The sequence below is a fragment of the Megascapheus bottae genome, chromosome 11, assembly GCF_031878675.1.
Source record: "Megascapheus bottae isolate mThoBot1 chromosome 11, mThoBot2.hap1, whole genome shotgun sequence".
Taxonomy (NCBI): Eukaryota; Metazoa; Chordata; class Mammalia; order Rodentia; family Geomyidae; genus Megascapheus; species Megascapheus bottae.
In genome coordinates, this window is record NC_143519.1 from 8,620,680 (window position 1) to 8,639,988 (window position 19,309).

Sequence of the window (19,309 nt, forward strand, 5' to 3'; positions counted from 1 at the left end):
TTCATTAAAGGTTGGCACTATCACATAAGACACTGCTCCACTTTTGGCATTTTTGTGGTTAATTGGATTTCCCTGCCTGGGCTAGCTTTGAACTGCAATGAAAATCCACTAAGGATTCTACAGTTACTTCAGGTAGATCAACTTATCAATAATATCAAGTGGCTCCCACTGGAAAGATGAGGGTGACAGAGATCTCTGGTGCATGCAAACAAAAGCATAAGTAATATAACAGCAGAAGGAAATAAATAGAAAAGAGAGAAGGAAAGCTGCAGTAAAACAGTAGACATGACAGTGGATATATGGACAACAAACAAATTGGATGTAGTCAAGATGATTGTACTGTTTTCAGACCAATTTAACTAAAATTAAAAGAACTGATAAGTAGGAATGGTTATACGGGACACAAGCTCCGTTCTGAGCATAGAAGACTTTTTCATAAGACAACCAAAAGGTGCTATCTACAGAAGGTACACATAGATGGCCCTGGAAACATCTTCAGTAAAACAAACACAAACCCATAATAACCACACCTTACAATGTTCTGCACTTGAAACTTTAAAAACCTTTTGAGATCATTACTGTCATATGTTGGGAAGTACAACTAACAAGGATTAAAATTGCTTACTGACTTACTCTGTGCCTTAAATACTTCTAACAGAAAAAGGGTATTTAAGAAGTATTATTCATGCTAATTTAGAATTCTTTTTTATTTTAAAAGCTCAATTTTGACACTGTATTTGTTATAATTGACAAGACTTTAACTCTCTTTTCATAATGCTATTTAATTATACATAAACTTCAGTAGCCTTTTCTAAATAGTTGGCTTCTATATCTAGGCCAGAAGTTGAGTGGAATATTTACAAGAAGTCAATTTAACACACAAACACAGTCATTAAAGACAAAAGTATAATCTGTTCTCTCTACCTCACAATTCAAAATTCAGTACCAGTAGGGTGCTGGTGGCTCAAGCCTATAATTCTAATTATTTAGAAGGCTGAGATTCAAAGCCAATTCAGGCAGACACATCTAATGGATTATCTCAGGTTAATCAGCAAAAAGCCAGAAATGGAGGCATAATTCAAATGGTACAGAAAAAAAAAAAAAGATGACCATAAATACAGAAAGCCCTAGGGTCAAGCCACAATTCCAGAAAAAAGGAAAAAGAAAAAAGGGGGAGGGCAGCCTCACCATGCTTTTATCATACGTTATAAATTAGTCATAAGACACTTTCAACTACTGCAAGAGAAGGCTACTGTCTCAAGACCAGCCAAAAAAATAGAGGATCTCTGAGGACCACAGTTCAAAGTCAGCCCTGGCACTAAAGAACATGAGATTCTTCCGCCCCAGTGCACCTCTTTGGCCTGGTTGACTGTTTGCTGGCTATGCTGACAACATGGTACGGGTATGGCAGGTAACCATCGGCACCCGCTAGAAATTTGTGACAGAGCTTTAAAAATAAACTGGCTTTCTAAGAAGAAAAAAAAAAGAACATGAGACTCTTATCTTCAATTAATCACTAGAAAAGGGGAAGTGGGGCTGTGGCTCAGGGTAGGGCAGTGGAAGCCTTGAGCTAAAGAGCTCAGGCTTTTACACACAATTCCTTCCATGATCAACTCAATGTGTAAACATATGGTTCTAATTCTTACAGAGTTTACTCCCTTTCACCACTCTGTTTTAGATATATAAAGATATAACTCTTGGTGAATGCAAGTCAAATATTTTAGGAAAATCAAACATTTTTAAGTATAAACTAGTATTAAAGTTTGCGCTATTTCTGTACATATGTTTATATTATCACAGTAATAATTCTCCATCATCTGAAAAAATGTACATTCCTTCTTGGCAGTCTGTAGACAGTACTGGGGTTTGAACTCAGGATATCACAACTCATTTAGCTTGTTTGCTTGCTTAGCTGGCCCTCTACCACTTAAGCCATACCTCTTGCCCTGTTTCTTGCTGCCTAGTTTTGTTTTTTCGTTTGGGCTTGAACTCTGGGTCTGTCCTTGGACTTGATCTCAAGGATAAACCTTACCACTTGGGCCACAACACCACTTCCAGCTCTACCCTTGAGACATGTACCGCTTCCAGCGTTTTTCTATGTACGTGGTAGCAAGGAATCAAACATGGGTCTTCATGCATCCTAGGCAAGCACTCTATCACTAGGCCAAACTCCAGGTCCCCAAATGTTTTAAATCATGTAATATATGCAGTCTCCTTTCCTCACATGGAGATGAATTCCAGGCAGTATGAAAGCAATGAGGCCAGCAGGAACCCAGTGTCTCAGTCCTTAGTTATCCCCCTGGCAAAGACCTCAGAGCTCTAGGGGCCTATCTGCCTACCTCCCCCAACTGACAAATGAGGCATACCACTCAGATGCTTGGATGCTTACACCCCTGAGGGCCTTGTGGAGAAAGTAGGAACCTACTCAGGCCCATGGGCTTTTAAAGCGCCCTGTCACCAGAGACAATTGTGGCTCTCTGTACAAAACCAAGTTTTTAGCAGCTCCAGATATCTGACCATCTGACAAGAAATTCCTGTTTCCCTCAATCTGAGAAGTGCTGGGGATTGATCAGGGCTGGTCTCCTAAGCATATGAACAACTGTTTGTATACTAAGCCTTATATCAGGTCCACTAGTGAGAAATACTACAACTCTGCCATTATGCCACCTTCATAAACAACAAGAATACTTCAGTGAGAGACTACAGGCAATAAGGTTTCCATAAATTGGGGACAGATGCACAACTCCCAATATCAAAACACACACACACACACACACCAACCCACACACACACACATGCAAAAGACAACATGACTCCTCCAAATGTCAACAATACCATATTAATGGAAAGTAAAGACAATAGAGACCTCAAAGCCAAATAAGTCAAAAAATGACTGTAAAAATAATCAATGAGCCAGACACCAGTGGCGCACATGTGTAATCCTAGCTACTCAGGAAGATGAGATCTGAAGATTGGGTTCAAAGCCAGCTTGGGTAAGAAATCCATGAGACTCTTATCTCCAATTAACCACCAGAAAACTGTTAGTGGCACTGTGGCTCAAGTGGTAGAGTGACAGCCTTGAGCTGAAGAACTCAGGACATCACCCAGGCCTAGAGTTCAAGCCTCATGACCAATGCCAAAAACAAATGTCTCACAGATTTAAAAGAAACAGAGACTACCTAATGTTTGCTTTCTAACTGTGAGTAACTAGAAAAATAGAACATAACCAATATAACGTCAATATTTTCTTATTCTTTTTTTACCCTGAGAATATTTGAAGTCAAATTATTTTTACATGTTCTGCTTGGAAAAACTGATTTCTTTATGCTTAGGCATTATATCCTATAAGGTTTTTAAAATGGCAAAAAGAGAAATAATCAATTTTCTTTTCCAACAGGGAGTATAGTTATGACTTCCTTTTGCCAGAATTCATATTCTCAAACCAAGAAGAACTTATATAAAAGAATAAAATTTAAAGCTCACTTTTAGACTTTCTTATTTATAATGCCTAGTAAGAAACTCAAGAAACAGAAAATTCTACATTATTTTACATAGCTTTGAGTGTATTTGACCAGATGTCACAAGAAATAGTTAAAGGTTCATTATTAAAGAACCAATTTGCCAATAATTTTTTAAAGTCTACAAAATTAACAAATAAATACAATCTGACACTTAAAGAGCTGGTATGACTTACATAAGCTTTAGCCTTCTAAAGCCATAATCAGAACTCTGGAAGATTAATCAGCATTTTAACACTTCCTATCTAATGGTCAAGGTAGTACTTACAATCACTTGACAAGTTGCTTAGCATTGCAAAATTTGATAATTCATGTCTTACTGAATTTTTACTGGGTTGGAAGAAAAACAGCAATTAAAAGCAGATGTCACTTTTAATTCTAACTTGATAAAAAAAATCTTTTTTTCTTTGAACATACATAGATGACAGTTAGGACAATTAAATATTTGAAGTTACTGGCATCCCCTACAACTCTGTAATTTATTTTCCAGAGCTAATTCCATGAGGTTTTTATCTGGCAAGCATCCAAAACAAGAATAGTTTCAAGCAGTCATCTAGAAGTAAAACTTACTACTACATTTTTACAAAACATATACCCATCAGAACTCTATGATATATTCTCAAGGTCAGCATTTTATCTTAATTTTTCCAAAAACCACATGATTCCATTACTGCAACTCTCTTACAAAAATTAATATAAAAATATTATGAGCTGTAACTAAAGTGCCTTTATTTTAAATGATCTAAGTACCAAAAATATTTAAGTAGATTTATCATTAAAAAATAATACTTCATTTGAATACAGATATCTTTCAATACTATGAGTCATGAATTCACTCATTAGATTCTCATCATGAACACTGAATAAAAGTTCTTATAGCGGGGCATGGCAGCTCATACCTGTAATCTACTCAGGAGACTGAGATCTGAGAGTCAAGGTTCAAAGTCAGCCCAGACACTAAAGAATGTGAGACTCATCTCCAATTAATCGCTAGAAAATTGGAAGTGGGGCTGTGACTCCAGGCGTAGGGTAGTAGCCTTGAGCTGAAGAGCTCAGGGACAACGCCCAGGCCCAGAGTTCAAGCTCCTGACCCACAAAAAAAAAAAAAAAAAAAAAAAAAAAAATCTTATATTGAATGATTAGGAACACAAAAATAAGCAATTACATATAAAAATTAACCAAATTAAAAATCTAATTTTTCCAATCTAAATTTAACATTAAAATAAACTTAACACGTGAAGATTCACGGCAATGCCTAGATAACTAGACTAGGGTTTTCTAATGCTACTCCATTTATGAATGAGACAACTTAAAAATTGTGTTCAAAAGAACTGAAAATTGACCTTCCCTACGATCCCACCATATCCCTTCTAGGCATCTACCCTGAACATCATAACCCAAGATATGATAAGGACACCTGCTCAGCTAAGTTTATCTCTGCACTAAATATAGTGATGGAAACAATCCAGATGCCCTACTGAAGATGAATGGATACAGAAAATGTGGTATACATACACAATGGAATTCTACATAGCCAACAGACAAGATAAAATAATGGCATTCACAGGAAAGTGGATGAATCTAGAGCGAGCCATGTTGAGTGAGACAAGTCAAGACCTAAGGAACAAAAGGCGCATGGTATCCTTAATATGAAGCTATTAGATCCAAACAGTACAAGAGAGAGGACTCAATATTTACATACCCAATGCTATGGACATGGTATTGGAAATATAAACATAGTACATAGACATAAAAACCTATGACAAAAAAATTGTGTTCAATTTTTCATTATAATACAAGTTTTGTAGCAAAAGAATTCTGAATTTTCCAAAACACACTTTTTCAAAGTCAGCATTAGTAAGAGTACTGTTCCTATGTCATACAACACTGACTATATCCATGCAAGCTTTTAAGATGAGAGAAGCTGCTATCAATCAGGAAAAGGAAGGAAATGAGTTGCAGAAAGAATCACCACAAGGATCCCAATCACAATCATCCAAACCCTGGGAGATTGAAGGCCTGTCGAGCCCTTTACTTTATAAACACTGCCTAACCATTAAACTGGGTTCAATAGCTGCAAGGAGAAAAGAACCAAGTAGATCCTGTATAGTTCAATTCCCACATCCAACACACAGTGTTTTCACTTCTATATAGGTCTGGCATGACAAAAAGAAAGAAGAAAAGGGAGAAGGAGAAGAGAAGGAAGGAAGGAAGGAGGGAGGGAGGGAGGGAGGGAGGGAGGGAGGGAGGGAGGGAGGGAAGGAAGGAAGGAAGGAAGGAAGTAAAGAAGGAAGGAAGGAAGGAAGGAAGGAAGGAAGGAAGGAAGGAAGGAAGGAAGGAAGGAAGGAAGGAAGGAAGGAAGGAAACAATAATAAATTGTGAGGGGCCAGGAGTTTGGCCTAGTGGTAGAGTGCTTGCCTAACATGCACGAAGACCCGGGTTCGATTCCTCGGTACCACATACATAGAAAAAAGCCAGAAGTGGTGCTGAGGCTCAAGTGGTAGAGCTCTAGCCTTGAGAAAGTCCAAGGACAGTGCTCAGGCCCTGAGCTCAAGCCCAGGACTGGCAAAAAAAAAAATAATAATAATAATAAGTTGTGAACTATGAAATGGAGAGATAGTCACAAAAGGAGGATTTAAGGAGATACTTATACCTGTAGCAACTTTTTTTTTTTTTGATCAGTCATGGGGCTTGAACTCCAGGCCTAGGGGCTGTGCCTGAGCTCTTCAGTTCAAGGCTAGCACTCTACCACTTGCGCCACAGCACCACTCCCCTGTAACAACTTTCAGAGGCAACATCTTTGGCTTTCATCCTACTCAATATATTGCTAATCAGAGTTCCACTGGAGGCTTCAGAACCAACTGCAAGGCCTAGCAGGGTATTTGGCTTTCAATCCTTCTCTGTTTGTTCCATATATATATATATATATATATATATATATATATATATATATATATATTCATCAAATATATATTATAATATATATTAATCAGACTTAGAAGCAACTGTGGAACAAGGGCAGCTCTCCACAATGAAATGTAAATTACTGACATGCTGAAATGTGGACTTGCCACCACTAATGAGTGCAACCTTTTACATACCCTGTGTGCACAGTCATGATTCAACATCAGTTAAAGCTGGCTGCAAAACAATAACAAAGCAACCCTGCTGCCACTCTTAATATCTCATAAGATAAGGCAAATATGAAATTCTTATGTCATTGACTAAAATTACTGTGCAAAGTACTATTGTACAGATGGTCAGCTTTGATTTGTGGAACTATTCAATAAATTGCCACTGCTTCACAGTTACTAGCAAGTAGTGCTAGGATCTCTGATTATAAAAACAGAATCAACAAAGTACTATCTTTTAGTATATTCATTAACTCAGTCAACAAAACTAGATTTAGGGGCCGGGAGTTTGGCCTAGTGGTTAAAGTGCTTGCCTAGCATGCATGAAGACCCGGGTTCGATTCCTCGGTACCACATACATAGAAAAAAGCCAGAAGTGGTGCTGAGGCTGAAGTGGTAGAGCTCTAGCCTTGAGAAAATCCAAGGACAATGCTCAGGACCTGAGCTCAAGCCCAGGACTAGCCAAAAAAAACCCAAACACCTCTAGATTTAATGATCTACGACTCATCTAGAGGCATTGATGAGAAATCTTTTCAGAAAGATTCTAAGAAGTCTAGATTTTTTTTTAATTATATAAACCAATAGTTTAGGTATCACAATAAATAAGGCTTCATTTATTAAAGCATATAATGTAGAATGAGAACTGTATTCATAATTCTAATCCCTAACTACAAATAGAAAATTCTACAATGTAATAACAGGCATCTAGTATTAACAGTTTAATAAACTGGTTTCATAATAAAAATTTTTAATAAAAATTTCAAAGTACATGTAGCAACAGAATAAAATGGAAGAAGATTAACATGTTGCTATATGGCTTGTTTTTCTGAAGAATACTACAAATATAAATAAAGATTCATAATACTAGCATGTTTTCGTGTGTGCGTGTGTGTGTGTGTGTGTGTGTGTGTGTGTGTGTGTGTGTGTGGCCACACTGGGATGAACCCAGAGGACTAGGACACTGGCTATACTTGTGGCTTTTTGATGGTTAACTAAAGAAAAGAGTCTCACAGACTTTCCTGCCCAGGCTTTAAACTGCAATGCTCAGATTTCAGCCTCCTGAATAAGCAGGATTACAGGCCTGAGCCACCATGCCTAGCATGTTCTTATCTTTCTCTGTTGAGCTTTAATAAAGGTATACTAGAGCCAGGTACCAGTAGGTCATACTTATAAGCCTAACTACTCCAACATACGCTTCAACTTAATAGATTCTTTTTTTTTTTTTTTCGGGGGGGGGGGTGAGTCATGGGGCTTGAACTCTAGGCCTGGGCACTGTTCCTGAGCTCTTCAGCTCAAGGCTACCACCCTACTCCTGGAGTCACAGCCCCACTTTCCATTTTCTAGTGATTAATTGGAGAAAAGAGTCTCATGGGGTCTTTTGTCTTTTGTGCCCAGGCTAGCTTTGAACCTCCATCTTCAGATCTCAGTCTCCTGAGTAGCTAGGATTACAGGCGTGAACCACTGGGCCAGCTCAACAATGAGCTTCTTAAGACAAAAATCCCATCATCAATTGAAGAGCACTAATACTGGTGAGAAAACAAAAAGGGAAAAACATTAGCAACTATGTATAGAAAAAATTGCTAAAAAGTATTTTTAAAACTATATTTAGGGGGCTGGGAGTTTGGCCTAGTGGCAGAGTGCCTGCCTAGCATGCACGAAGACCCAGATTCGATTCCTCGGTATCACATACATAGAAAAAGCAGAAGTGGTGCGGTGGCTCAGGGTAGAACACTAGCCTTGAGGAAAGTCCAGGGACAGTGCTCAGGCCCTGAACTCAAGCACAGGACTGGCAAAAAAAAAAAAAACTATATTTAGGCTGGGTACTAATGGCTCATACTCTGTAATCATAGCTACTCAAGAGGTTATAGTCTGAGGATGGTAGTTCAAAACCAGCCCAGGCAAGAAAGGCTAGGAGACTCATTTCCAAGTAACCACCAGAAAAACTGACTCAATGTCGTATGGAGTTAGCTTTGAGCACAAAAGCTCAGGACACTACCCAGGCCCTGAGCTCAACCCCCATGACAGGTGGGGCAGGGGAAGGGGGTGACTTCTTATTTATTATTCAATCATAAGATGTCCAGCAATCCAACCCAACTAAAAATATAGGTAAAAGATTTCACAGAGCCAAGCACCAGTGGTTCATGCCTGTCATCCTAGCTACTTAGGAGACTGAGATCTATGGACCACAGTTTGAAGCCAGCAATGGTAAGAAAATCCATAAAAGTCTTATCTCGCCAGGCTCAGTGGTTCATACCTGTAATCCTCAGCTAGGTTCTTCATATATGTTGTTTCTAATCTTTACAACAACCCCGCAGGGTGGCTGTCATTCTCTTCATTTTCCAGATGAAAAACTTTTGCGATATTTCCAAATTTTGCTTTCACAAGAAAAACCTTACAATGAACATTTTTATTCAATTATATCTTTGTAGGTGAGTGGACTTCCTAAATCAAAAATATATACTTATATGAATATGTTTGTGTTGTACTTTTTATAAATAATTGCAAATTTTAGATGAGAGAGTGAAGGAGGGGAGAGGGAGCTGAAACAATTTTAACTCCCCAAAACCATCTCCTTCCCTATACCTTTGCCTACACTGGTTGCCATAGCTGTTTAAAATTATTTTGGTTACTCCAATAGATTTTTTTTTAATCATGTCATTGTGGAATAGTTACATTCCTCATTTCATTAAAAAAGTCTTATGAGAAAACAAGACAGAAAGAATACAACTTCCAAGCCTCCACTGTTATCCATAATCCCCCTCTATACCTTCAGTGCTGAGATTTCTGATGAGTACTCACTGCCTATATACATGTGTATCTTTTAAAGACCCAAAGATAGTGTACAAGTTCTTGATCCAACATATCAATGCATTATAAGGCTAGTCACCGTAGCATGTTATGTTGAACTAAAATGATAATATAGTAATGATGATGATTATATACAGATATAATCAATAATATATATTACAGGATTACACATCCAAACAGAAAGAGAACTAGAAAAACTATAAAGTATCATTACACTGGGCCAGGAGTTTGGCATAGTGGTACAGGGCTTGCCTACCATGCATGAAGAGCCAGGTTCGATTCCTCAGTACCACATATATAGAAAAAGCTAGAATGGTGCTGTGACTCAAGTGCTAGAGCTCTAGCCTTGGGAAAGGCCAAAGACAATGCTTAGGTCCTGAGTTCAAGGTCCAGGACTGGCGAAAAAAAATTAAAAATATTGTTACACTAACAACCACTTTTTTGCAAAAGCAAATAGTTTTAGTTTTCAAAGCTTTTTTCGGAAAACTCATAATTTCTTCTGTAAATTCTAAAAGTCTTTACATTCTGTAGTCATTTACCACTCAGAATGAAAAAAGTCTAAAGAGAAAATACAGAATAGAAAACAACTTCAAAAGCAGGTACCGGTGGCTCTTATCTATAATCCTAGCTACTGAGGAGGCTGAGAGCCTGATACACACAGACACACACACACACACACAAAAGGGGAGCTACTTAATAATAGCTACGTACTTTCATAACAAAGAATGCTGTCTTCTCATTCCAAACCAGACATTTTTTAGAAGGAAGCTTTTTTGCAAGTTGAATGTCTAATTCTTAACCTGGTAATTTTCCATAAACTTACTGTGTAGAAACCATGTAAGATAAAGTTTAACAAAAGCTGATAAAACCAAGGCTATCATTGCAATGGGAAATTAAACTACAAAAATATTCTAACATTCAGTGGGTGCCATGGCTCTAGCCTGTAATCCTAGCTACTCAGGAGGTTGAGATATGAGGATCAAGGTTCAAAGCCAGCCGAGGCAGAAAAGTACCAATTAACCTCCTTAAACGGGAAGTGGGGCTTGACTTCAGGGTAGGGCGGTAGCCTTGAGCTAGAGCTCAGGGACAGTGCCCAGGCCTAGTTCAAGCTCTATAACCCCCCCCACACACACACACACACACAAAAATAGACAAACAGATAGATTCTAACATAAAGTGGAGAGTATAATCAAATAAGAATTGTTTTTAATTTTTAAAGAGTACTAGGGGTTTGGAGGCACAAAGACTCAGATGATAGAGAGCCAGCCAAAGATAAAACTCTTCCAATAAAGATAAGAAGTGAGCAGTCCCTTTAAGAGTAGATAGTTGAGCCAGGTGCAGTGGCTCACACCTGTAATCCTAGCTACTCAGGAGGCTGAAATCTGAGGATCAAGGTTCAAAGCAAAGGCAGTGAGACTCTTATCTCTAACTACTAGAAAACCGGAAGTGGTGCTTGGCTCAAGGGGTAGGGCAGAAGCCTTGAACTGAAGAGCTCAAGAACCATGTCCAAGCCCGGAATTCAAGCCCCACAACTAACAAAAAAAAAAAAAAAGTTGCAAATGTGGCTTCTAGAAGATAGGTATATCCAGTGTGGTTAAATTAAGAAAAGTGTTTAATTGGATAGAGCCAGCCATATTTGGCCATAGAATGTAATCAGGCTAAGGAGAAGCATATTGTTGATAAAAGGAAATAGAAAAGATTACAAAGAAAATCTGGGAGAAAGGGAGGTGGTAATATATTATATGATGGTAGTGAAGCAATAGTAAATCAACATAGTTCTCTCTAAGCAAACAGAGACTTGGGATCCTCATACACACTTCTCCCCAAGAGAGGGACAACAAACAGAAACAGAAAAAATAAATGTGTAACTTGTACACACAGCACAGAAAACCGTGAAGAACTCTCGCCAGCCTCCATCCCTCACCACCAACATGACTAGGCCATGAGAGCAGCCCCATGGCTTCAGGGACTCTGGGACCCCACCGGCAGAGCTGCAGTACCCAGACAGTGAAAACATCCGCAGGGATACCTGAGCAGCGCAGAGATGGAGACCAGCAATGTGGCACCACAACATCCAGACCTAGAAATCTCCCACAGAACTGCCAGTCGGCCTACAACCAATTTCAGGATCAGTGAGTGCCTGCCAGGGAACTCACCCCTGGGAGACTAGTGCAGATGGTAACCCACAGAGCTTGGGCCAAACCCCTTCCCTCCCCATCCAAGAAGGGGCACCGGATATGAAGAGGGCAAAGAGGCCAAGACCCTTCCTCACTGTCCTCGAGCCCACCTATCGACTTCCAGCAGAAGGCCATGGGGACTCATACTGAAAAGGAACTAGAACCCTGCATCCTCCATAGCTACGTCTGGCTGTCAGCAGGGAAACCTGACATGTTAGAAACAGCACAAACTCCTGCATACTGGCAGGAGCTCACCCCTTCTGAAGCCGCATGCCCATCCTGAAGGCCTGAATCCAGCTTTCCCAGCCCCTGCCACAGACTGGACCCAAGTGCATGAAGGGCAGGCTCGCCCAGGACCAAACCAAGCATGCACACACAAGCCAGTAGCCAAGCACCAGCTACCTGAGGGACGAGAACCAACTAAGGGACCAAGTATACACAAACTCCTTCATGGCCATGGGAGCCCACCCCTTCCAACATGTATGCCCACTCTGGAGGCATGAATCTAACCTTCCCAGCCTTCTCTGCAGACCAGACCAAACCCTGTCCAGCCTGAGGAGAGCTCTCTGGCCCGAGGCCAAGCGATGCCAAGCTGTGCTGTGAAGCACTTTCTGGCCCAAGGGCCAAAACTGAGCTAGTTCACCTAGTGTAGACCAACTGGGGCCAAACTTGGGCTGCCACCTTTAAGACATGAGGCTCAGGCCACAGCCATGACAATCCCTGAACCTAAATGCATAACTCACAACGAAAGATGACAAGATTCACAAACAATCAAGACAACAAATCCAAAAATGAACAATCCAAGGAAGGACCCCAGTGAGAGTGAAAAAGAGATAGAAGAAAAAAAGAACCACTAAAGAAATGTCACAACTGGCCAATGAAATCAAAGTGGAGATTTAAAAACAATCTCAAGAGAACAAAGAAGAAATGACAAAAAAAGACCCAGGACTCACGAAAAGATATGGAGAGAAAACAGAAATTCTATACACCTCATGAAAGATGAAATTAACTGAGATCTGGTCTCAGAAGAATAAAAGGTTCAATTTCCACATTGCAAACCACAGTGGAATGCCTAGGTAAATGAATAAATGAAATGGAAACAGAATATCAGGAATCCAGGATAAAATAGAAGACATTAGAACAAAAGGTCAAAGGTATGTAAAAAAAAAAAAAAAAACTTAGAACCTACCAAAGGGATATTCAAGAGTTGGCAGACACAGCTAAGAGATCAAATGTAGTGGGGATCGATGAGGAAGAAGAATTCAATACAAAAGACATGGAAAACCTATTCAGTAAAATAATAACAGAGAGCTTACCCAATCTTCAATAAGAAAAATCTCACCCAGCTAACAGAAACATACAGAACCCCAGTATACAGGATCCAAGAAGAAACACTTCTAGGCACATCATAGCATAAACATTAGACTTCAATAACAAGGAATTGATTTAAGTGCTGCAAAATCAAAGAAGGACCTCTATTAATAGAAAGAAAATCAAAATCACTGCAGATCTCTCCACACAAACTCTCAATGCAAGGAGAGCGTGGAATGGTATAATCCAAGCCCTGAAGACCAATAACTGCCAACCCAAATTGGTATATGCAACAAAGCTTATCATTTACATTTGATGGTCAGGTAAGCCAAGATCAGAAAGACAAAGGTACACATTCTCTCTGATATGCCAAAGTTAGATCTACAATGTACCAGGATATCACAAATTACACAGAATTCTAGATATTCACATATAGTGAGACCAAAAGAGGATAGTCTTAGAAGAGAATCTCAAAGTTGCAATGCCCAAGCACCTCTTCGTATATGTATAAAATAATATACATACTAAAACAAACTCTTCAGATATGGTAACAAAAGACTTTTTTGTTTTATCTCTTACTCATGATGCTGTATTCTTTACCTTATATATGGTATATACACATACTTATCTGTGGGAGAGTAGGGGAAGGGCACAGAGTATGAGGGGAAAGGGTGGAAAAGTGTAGCAGTGGAGTACACTGGACATTAATGAAAACGAACTGTACAACTCACGGGTAGAGATGGGAGAGAAGGAGTAGCAGAGCTTGAGGAAACAGATGACACTATACTAAAGGAATGTACTTATTAACTAATGTAATTGTAACCCCTCTGTATATTACCTCTATAATAATAATTTTAAAACTTAAATTTAATAACTGATACTATGCATGAACATTTGTGTGAGTGTAAATTGTATACTCAAACGATGACAAAGTCAGTCAAAATTCCTAGAAAAATTTTAATAAGAGCATACACACACAAAAAAAAATGGAATATGCATTATAATGCAATCTGAAACCTTCCACCAAAGCTTTTCTCTCCAGACACCTTTCACATCTTACTTTTTTAATCATAAAGTTGGCCAAATATATTATTAAAAACTAGAAGTCTGGCCGGGAGTTTGGCCTAGTGGTAGAGTGCTTGTCTAGCATGCATGAAGGCCCAGGTTCGATTCCTCGGTACCACATACATAGAAAAAAGGCAGAAGTGGTGCTAAAGCTCAAGTGGTAGAGCTCTAGCCTTGAGAAAGTCCAAGGACAGTGCTCAGGCCCTGAGCCCAAGCCCAGGACTGGCAAAAAAAAAAAAAAAGCTAGAAGTCTATGATTGTAAGTTAACTTTGTAGATTTTAATCATTTAGGAAATGATTATACATATTGACAAATAACTTTGAATCCATAGAATAAAATACAAGTTACCAAAAAGGAAAAACATAAGTATAACAATAGAACAAGAAAGACAATTTAACACCTGATGTAACTGATCTAATAATCATCGCAGTATTCAAATATTAATCAAAATTGCTTTTTGGTACCTAAGTTCTAAAGTTTTAGTATCCTCTTAAATATAGTTATATACTTGGAAAATGTTTAACAGCAATACAGGCTAATTTGGCTAATCAATATGATGATGTTAGAATACTCAGATCATTAAGAAAATACTTTTCCCAAAATAGAAGCAGTAAAATTTTTTAACTTTTTCCATAATCATACTTCATTTTCCATAATCATACTATAATTAAGTCACTATCAGCATACAATGTTACATATACATATTACATTTTTTAAAATCTGATTTTTAACTTTCAGACTTAAAGACTATGCAATATATAATAAACTATGTATAATGGTAATTAGCTTTTCCATTTTTATAATTACTCTTTAAGTACTATAAAAAAGTCGCTATTTTATAACTTCCCCATTTTTATTATTACTCTTTAATTATAAACTTCATTTTTCAAATAAATAGACACAATTCTATTATTTGTCACTATTCACATTTGAAAAAATTTACTACAAGCCAGGGGCCTCATTCTTCTGATCCTAGCTACTTAGGAGGCTGAAATACGAAGACTGTAGTTCAAACCTACCCTCAGCAGAAAAGTCCAGGAGATGCTTATCGCCAATAAACTCAAAAGAAAAAAAATAAAAATAAAAAGTAGAGCTGTGGCTCAAGGTGCAGAATACTAAGCCTTGAATTAAAGAACCTCAGGGATAGCACCCAAGCCCTGAGTTTAAACCCCAGTACCAGCACTCAAAAAAAAAAAAACAAAATCACCTCACTATAATGCTTCCTAGAATTGGTTAATAGTTTCTAGTTAACTCCAAACTTACCAAACACTTAGCGAAGTCTTTGTTTTCTGAAAGGAATCCATAACCTGGATGTACCTTAAAAATCAAAACAAATTTTTTCATTATTCATTAACTTTGCAAATATGAATGATGACCCTTGTCAGAGTGAATGTAAAAATTATTACATATGTAATTACTCAATCCCAATAAAGGAAAAAATCAAAACAAAATATTTTAATTTTATATTGCAAAAACTACATAAAACATGTACAGTACAATATTTTGTTAGTTGGTTGAGTTCTTAAGTAACATTCCGCTCTCGTTCATCAGCTCTAACTTCCATTTCTGGGTACAAAATTAATTGCTCCTTTTTTCTAACTATCTAGATCTGTCTACACTATTCAACACAAAACTCCCTGCCACTACTTTTTTTGAGGAAAATTCTGACCAACAAGTTTAGATAATTTCACAGTGGCTGGTAGGCCAAAGAATTATACAGAAATCTTTGGCAAGATGAAGGAGTAACTCTCAATTCCCCTGTTTCTACAGTACCAGAAATTGCTATTTTCCAAAACTCACCTACTAGCCTAAGATACTCAGCCAACTTAGAAGCCTTTTCTGTCAAACTAAACTACAATGGATGTTTGGGTTGGGGTTTACTTATACTTTGTATTCCTAATATTTTTTCTTCTATTATGTATTTTTTCACCTTACCACAAATTTAATCACATAACTATTTTACACTATCTGCCCCCTACAAGCCACATTATACTATAATCTAAATTCTGCCATCCTGTTCTGATCAAGTAACTTTTGACTATACCACAAAAGCCAGCTATAAATTTAGATACTCCAATATCAATCCATATTAAATATATTTATATTAAAACAAGTCTGTTAAAAAGGAAGTCAAATTTCTTCAGAAGCTAATATGGTAACTGAGAAATAGCTACATACCCCTATATACATGGTACAGAAAATGTTTAAATACTGCACTATAGGAAGAATTTTATTCTACTAATTTCATTTTCAAACACATTTAATTAGAAATGGCATTCTGACAAGCTACAGTTAAAAGGTTAAAAAAAGAGTTTCATTTCCACTAACTATGCTAATAAATTGCAAACATCTATAAGTTTATAAATTCAGAGTTTTATTTAAACACATACCTAAAAAAACATTCTTTTAGAAGAAATGTGAATTCTAACAGAAAGATTCCAGGCTAATTGCCAATGTTGTCTACTTCCATGCAAATGTAGAGATAACTCCACATAGTTTCAACATAATTAATTCTCTGATATTAAAATTATATATATATATATATATTCATGATGTCAGAAAACCTTTTTTTCCTGGACTGAACCTACTTCATTCAAGTCAAATTAGAAGTGGGGAAAATTACTGATTTGTCAATGCACGGTATTGGCATTTTATTGATATTAACAAACTAAAATAATTGGCAAATACACTACATTTATTTCTTCCAATGTACCTATGTGTACATAATTTTTAAATGATTAAAATGGAATTAAAACAGGGTTTCTTGGATCCTGTTTATAACACAGAATTGTTTTCTTTTTAATTCTTTTATTACACTGAAAGAGTTAATACTCAAAACTAATTGGGACTTCTTTTTCCTAGCAAATTTGGAAATGAACTGAAACTGCTCCCTGGTGTGAAAGCTGAATCCAGCAGCCACCTGCAGGATCAGCGACCAAGACTGCCAGATGCTACAAAGCCTTTGATTTCCAGTAGCGAATTCAGCCACATTTAACTCATGTGACATGAACTAACTGCAGCAGCATTTTCAATCATTCTTTCTTATTTTTTTTTAAATACAAACTCTAGCTTTCTGCTCACTACATATGAAACAGCTGCAGTAGATAGGTTCATTCAGACTCACAGCTTGGGCCCTGGTTTTCTTAATGGCTTCCATGATGGCATCCATGTTGAGGTAGCTTTTACTGGTGGGAGCTGGGCCAACACAGACGGCCTCATCGGCCATTTTCACATGAACCTGAAGAGACAAATTCCCGTATTAACAGATGCTCTCAGAAAAAAAGAATTACTGTCATCCACAAATATATACAAAATTGCAAGTCTGATTATCTCACATATCATCAGTCATATTTCTTTTTGAATACGCATTTTCAAAACAACAGTGCAAAAAAAGGGCACAGGAACTATATTACCAATGATTTCATTTATTACAAGCCTAATCCATTGTCTAACCAAATAATTTCTATGATACCCGCACCTATTTAGAAAAATCACAGTAAACAATTTCATTTCTTCTTTTGTTCATCTATAAATCTGGTATCAAAAACTCCCGTGTTATGTGTAGCCAGGGTAGCCCAATATTTTAATAAGAAGCACTCATGCCCAGTTCTAAGCAAGCTCCCCAGGAAGTTGGGATAATTAGGGACTGAATGGAGGGATGCAGTGAGTGTCCCTGCACAGCATCAGGTCAGCACCAGGCACAAATTAAAGCCCAGGACCAAAGAGTTCAATATCACAACACATGAACCAGAAAATCTTGAGAACCATTTAAATACTCTCACATTCGAGCTTTGTCCATTTTGCATTTATTTCTAAAAGAACTGATATGTGTATTAAGTCCTAAATCTATTCAGCATTCAGTAATGTATACACCATTTTTCAGAATACTCACTTGACAACATTTCAAATCTATTTCTTTTTCCTTAGCAGACGATAGGGATTCGTCCAATATTGAGAATAAAATCTTTTAACTCTAAAATGAATCTATTCTTTTAAAATGACAAAGGGATTCGTATTATTTTTGGACTGGATTTTCATGTTTTCTACTTCAATGAATTCACAATTGGATTCTAGTTATTTTACAAAGCAGAAATATCGAACTAGAGCATAACTATATACCTGAACATGTATGACCCATCTCCTTATCACAAGATTTAATTTTTTTCAAGTATGTTTGTCTCTAATTCACAGTCTTGGAACTACTTTTAAAACGGTACTTTGTTTTAAATTAGAACTAAAAAGAAAAAAGAAATGTAGTCTTTTAGAAAGCTCAGAAATTTTTATCAACTCAAAAAATACTTTCTAATTAGGTAAAAACTTCCATTTTTCATTGAAAGCTAAAAAATACTTACCCAGGGGGTTTACAGATTAATTACCTTAATATAAAATACTTCACTACATACACTCTACTTTCTTTAATAACATCAATTGCAAAGAAAGGCAGCCATGCTTACAAAAGGCTTTTAAATATTTCTGTGTTCAAAAGAAGGCTCTCTCTCCTCCACTTATCTTTGCCTGGCTTATTCCTAACCTTTAGTTTCGCCCTGCCTGCAGACCAGAAAGACCTCCTCTACTGTCCTCTGCCCATTTCACATCCCATTATCAGCAACTTTGCTTAACCATTATGGCTGTGGATTTTAGTTTGTTTTCTACAGAGGAGAAACTGAATATTTAATGATCCTTTTATACAAAAGCATTAGCCAAGTAAGTAAGGTTAGTCACTATTTAAAGTTAAATCCAAGGTGGGGGCATGGCCCAAGTGATAGAACATCTATCATACAGGGCCCTGAGTTCAAACTCTTGTACTAAAAAACAAAGGGGAGGAGATAATAGAAATCAAATAAAGTTAAATCCATAATTATGTTATATAATTTACTTCTTAGATAGTGCCTTTCATAAGCTGGGCACGGACGCTCATGCCTGTAATTCTAGCTACTCAGGAGGCTGAGATCTGAGGATCATGGCTCAAAGCCAGCCAGGGCACTAAAGTCCATGAGACTCTTATCTCCAATTAGCCACCAGAAGTGGCACTGTGGCTTCAAAGGTAGGGCAATAGCCTTGAACTGAAGAGGTCAGGAACAGCACCTAGACCCAGAGTTCAAGTACCACAACAAACAAAAACAAAAAAGATAGTGCCTTTTATTAAAGATGCACTGGATCTTTCCCAAGTTTCTAAGGGAAAATTGGGCATTTAAGGTAATTTTGGCATTTAATTCCATTCTACCTAACAATCTCCTTTTAACTGATTGGCACATGATTTTCTTTATGATTTATTTAATCCAGCAAATCATAGGTTCT

At 37.5% G+C, this 19,309-nt stretch overlaps 1 protein-coding gene across 3 annotated transcripts in view; it reads right to left on the reverse strand.

Moving 5' to 3' along the window:
• The window catches only part of Pcca (propionyl-CoA carboxylase subunit alpha), a 274,525-nt gene that overhangs the window by 213,176 nt on the left and 42,040 nt on the right, over nt 1–19,309 (reverse strand). For 2 of the 3 annotated variants that reach the window (XM_090341922.1, XM_090341920.1), the window contains exons 5-6: nt 17,136–17,249; nt 15,275–15,328 (exon numbers count right to left, since the gene is read on the reverse strand). In XM_090341922.1, the coding sequence (XP_090198048.1) occupies nt 15,275–15,328; nt 17,136–17,249 (168 nt within the window). Of the gene's footprint in view, nt 1–15,274; nt 15,329–17,135; nt 17,250–19,309 lie in introns of those variants that run through there. The other variant, XM_090341919.1, reaches the window with a different exon arrangement.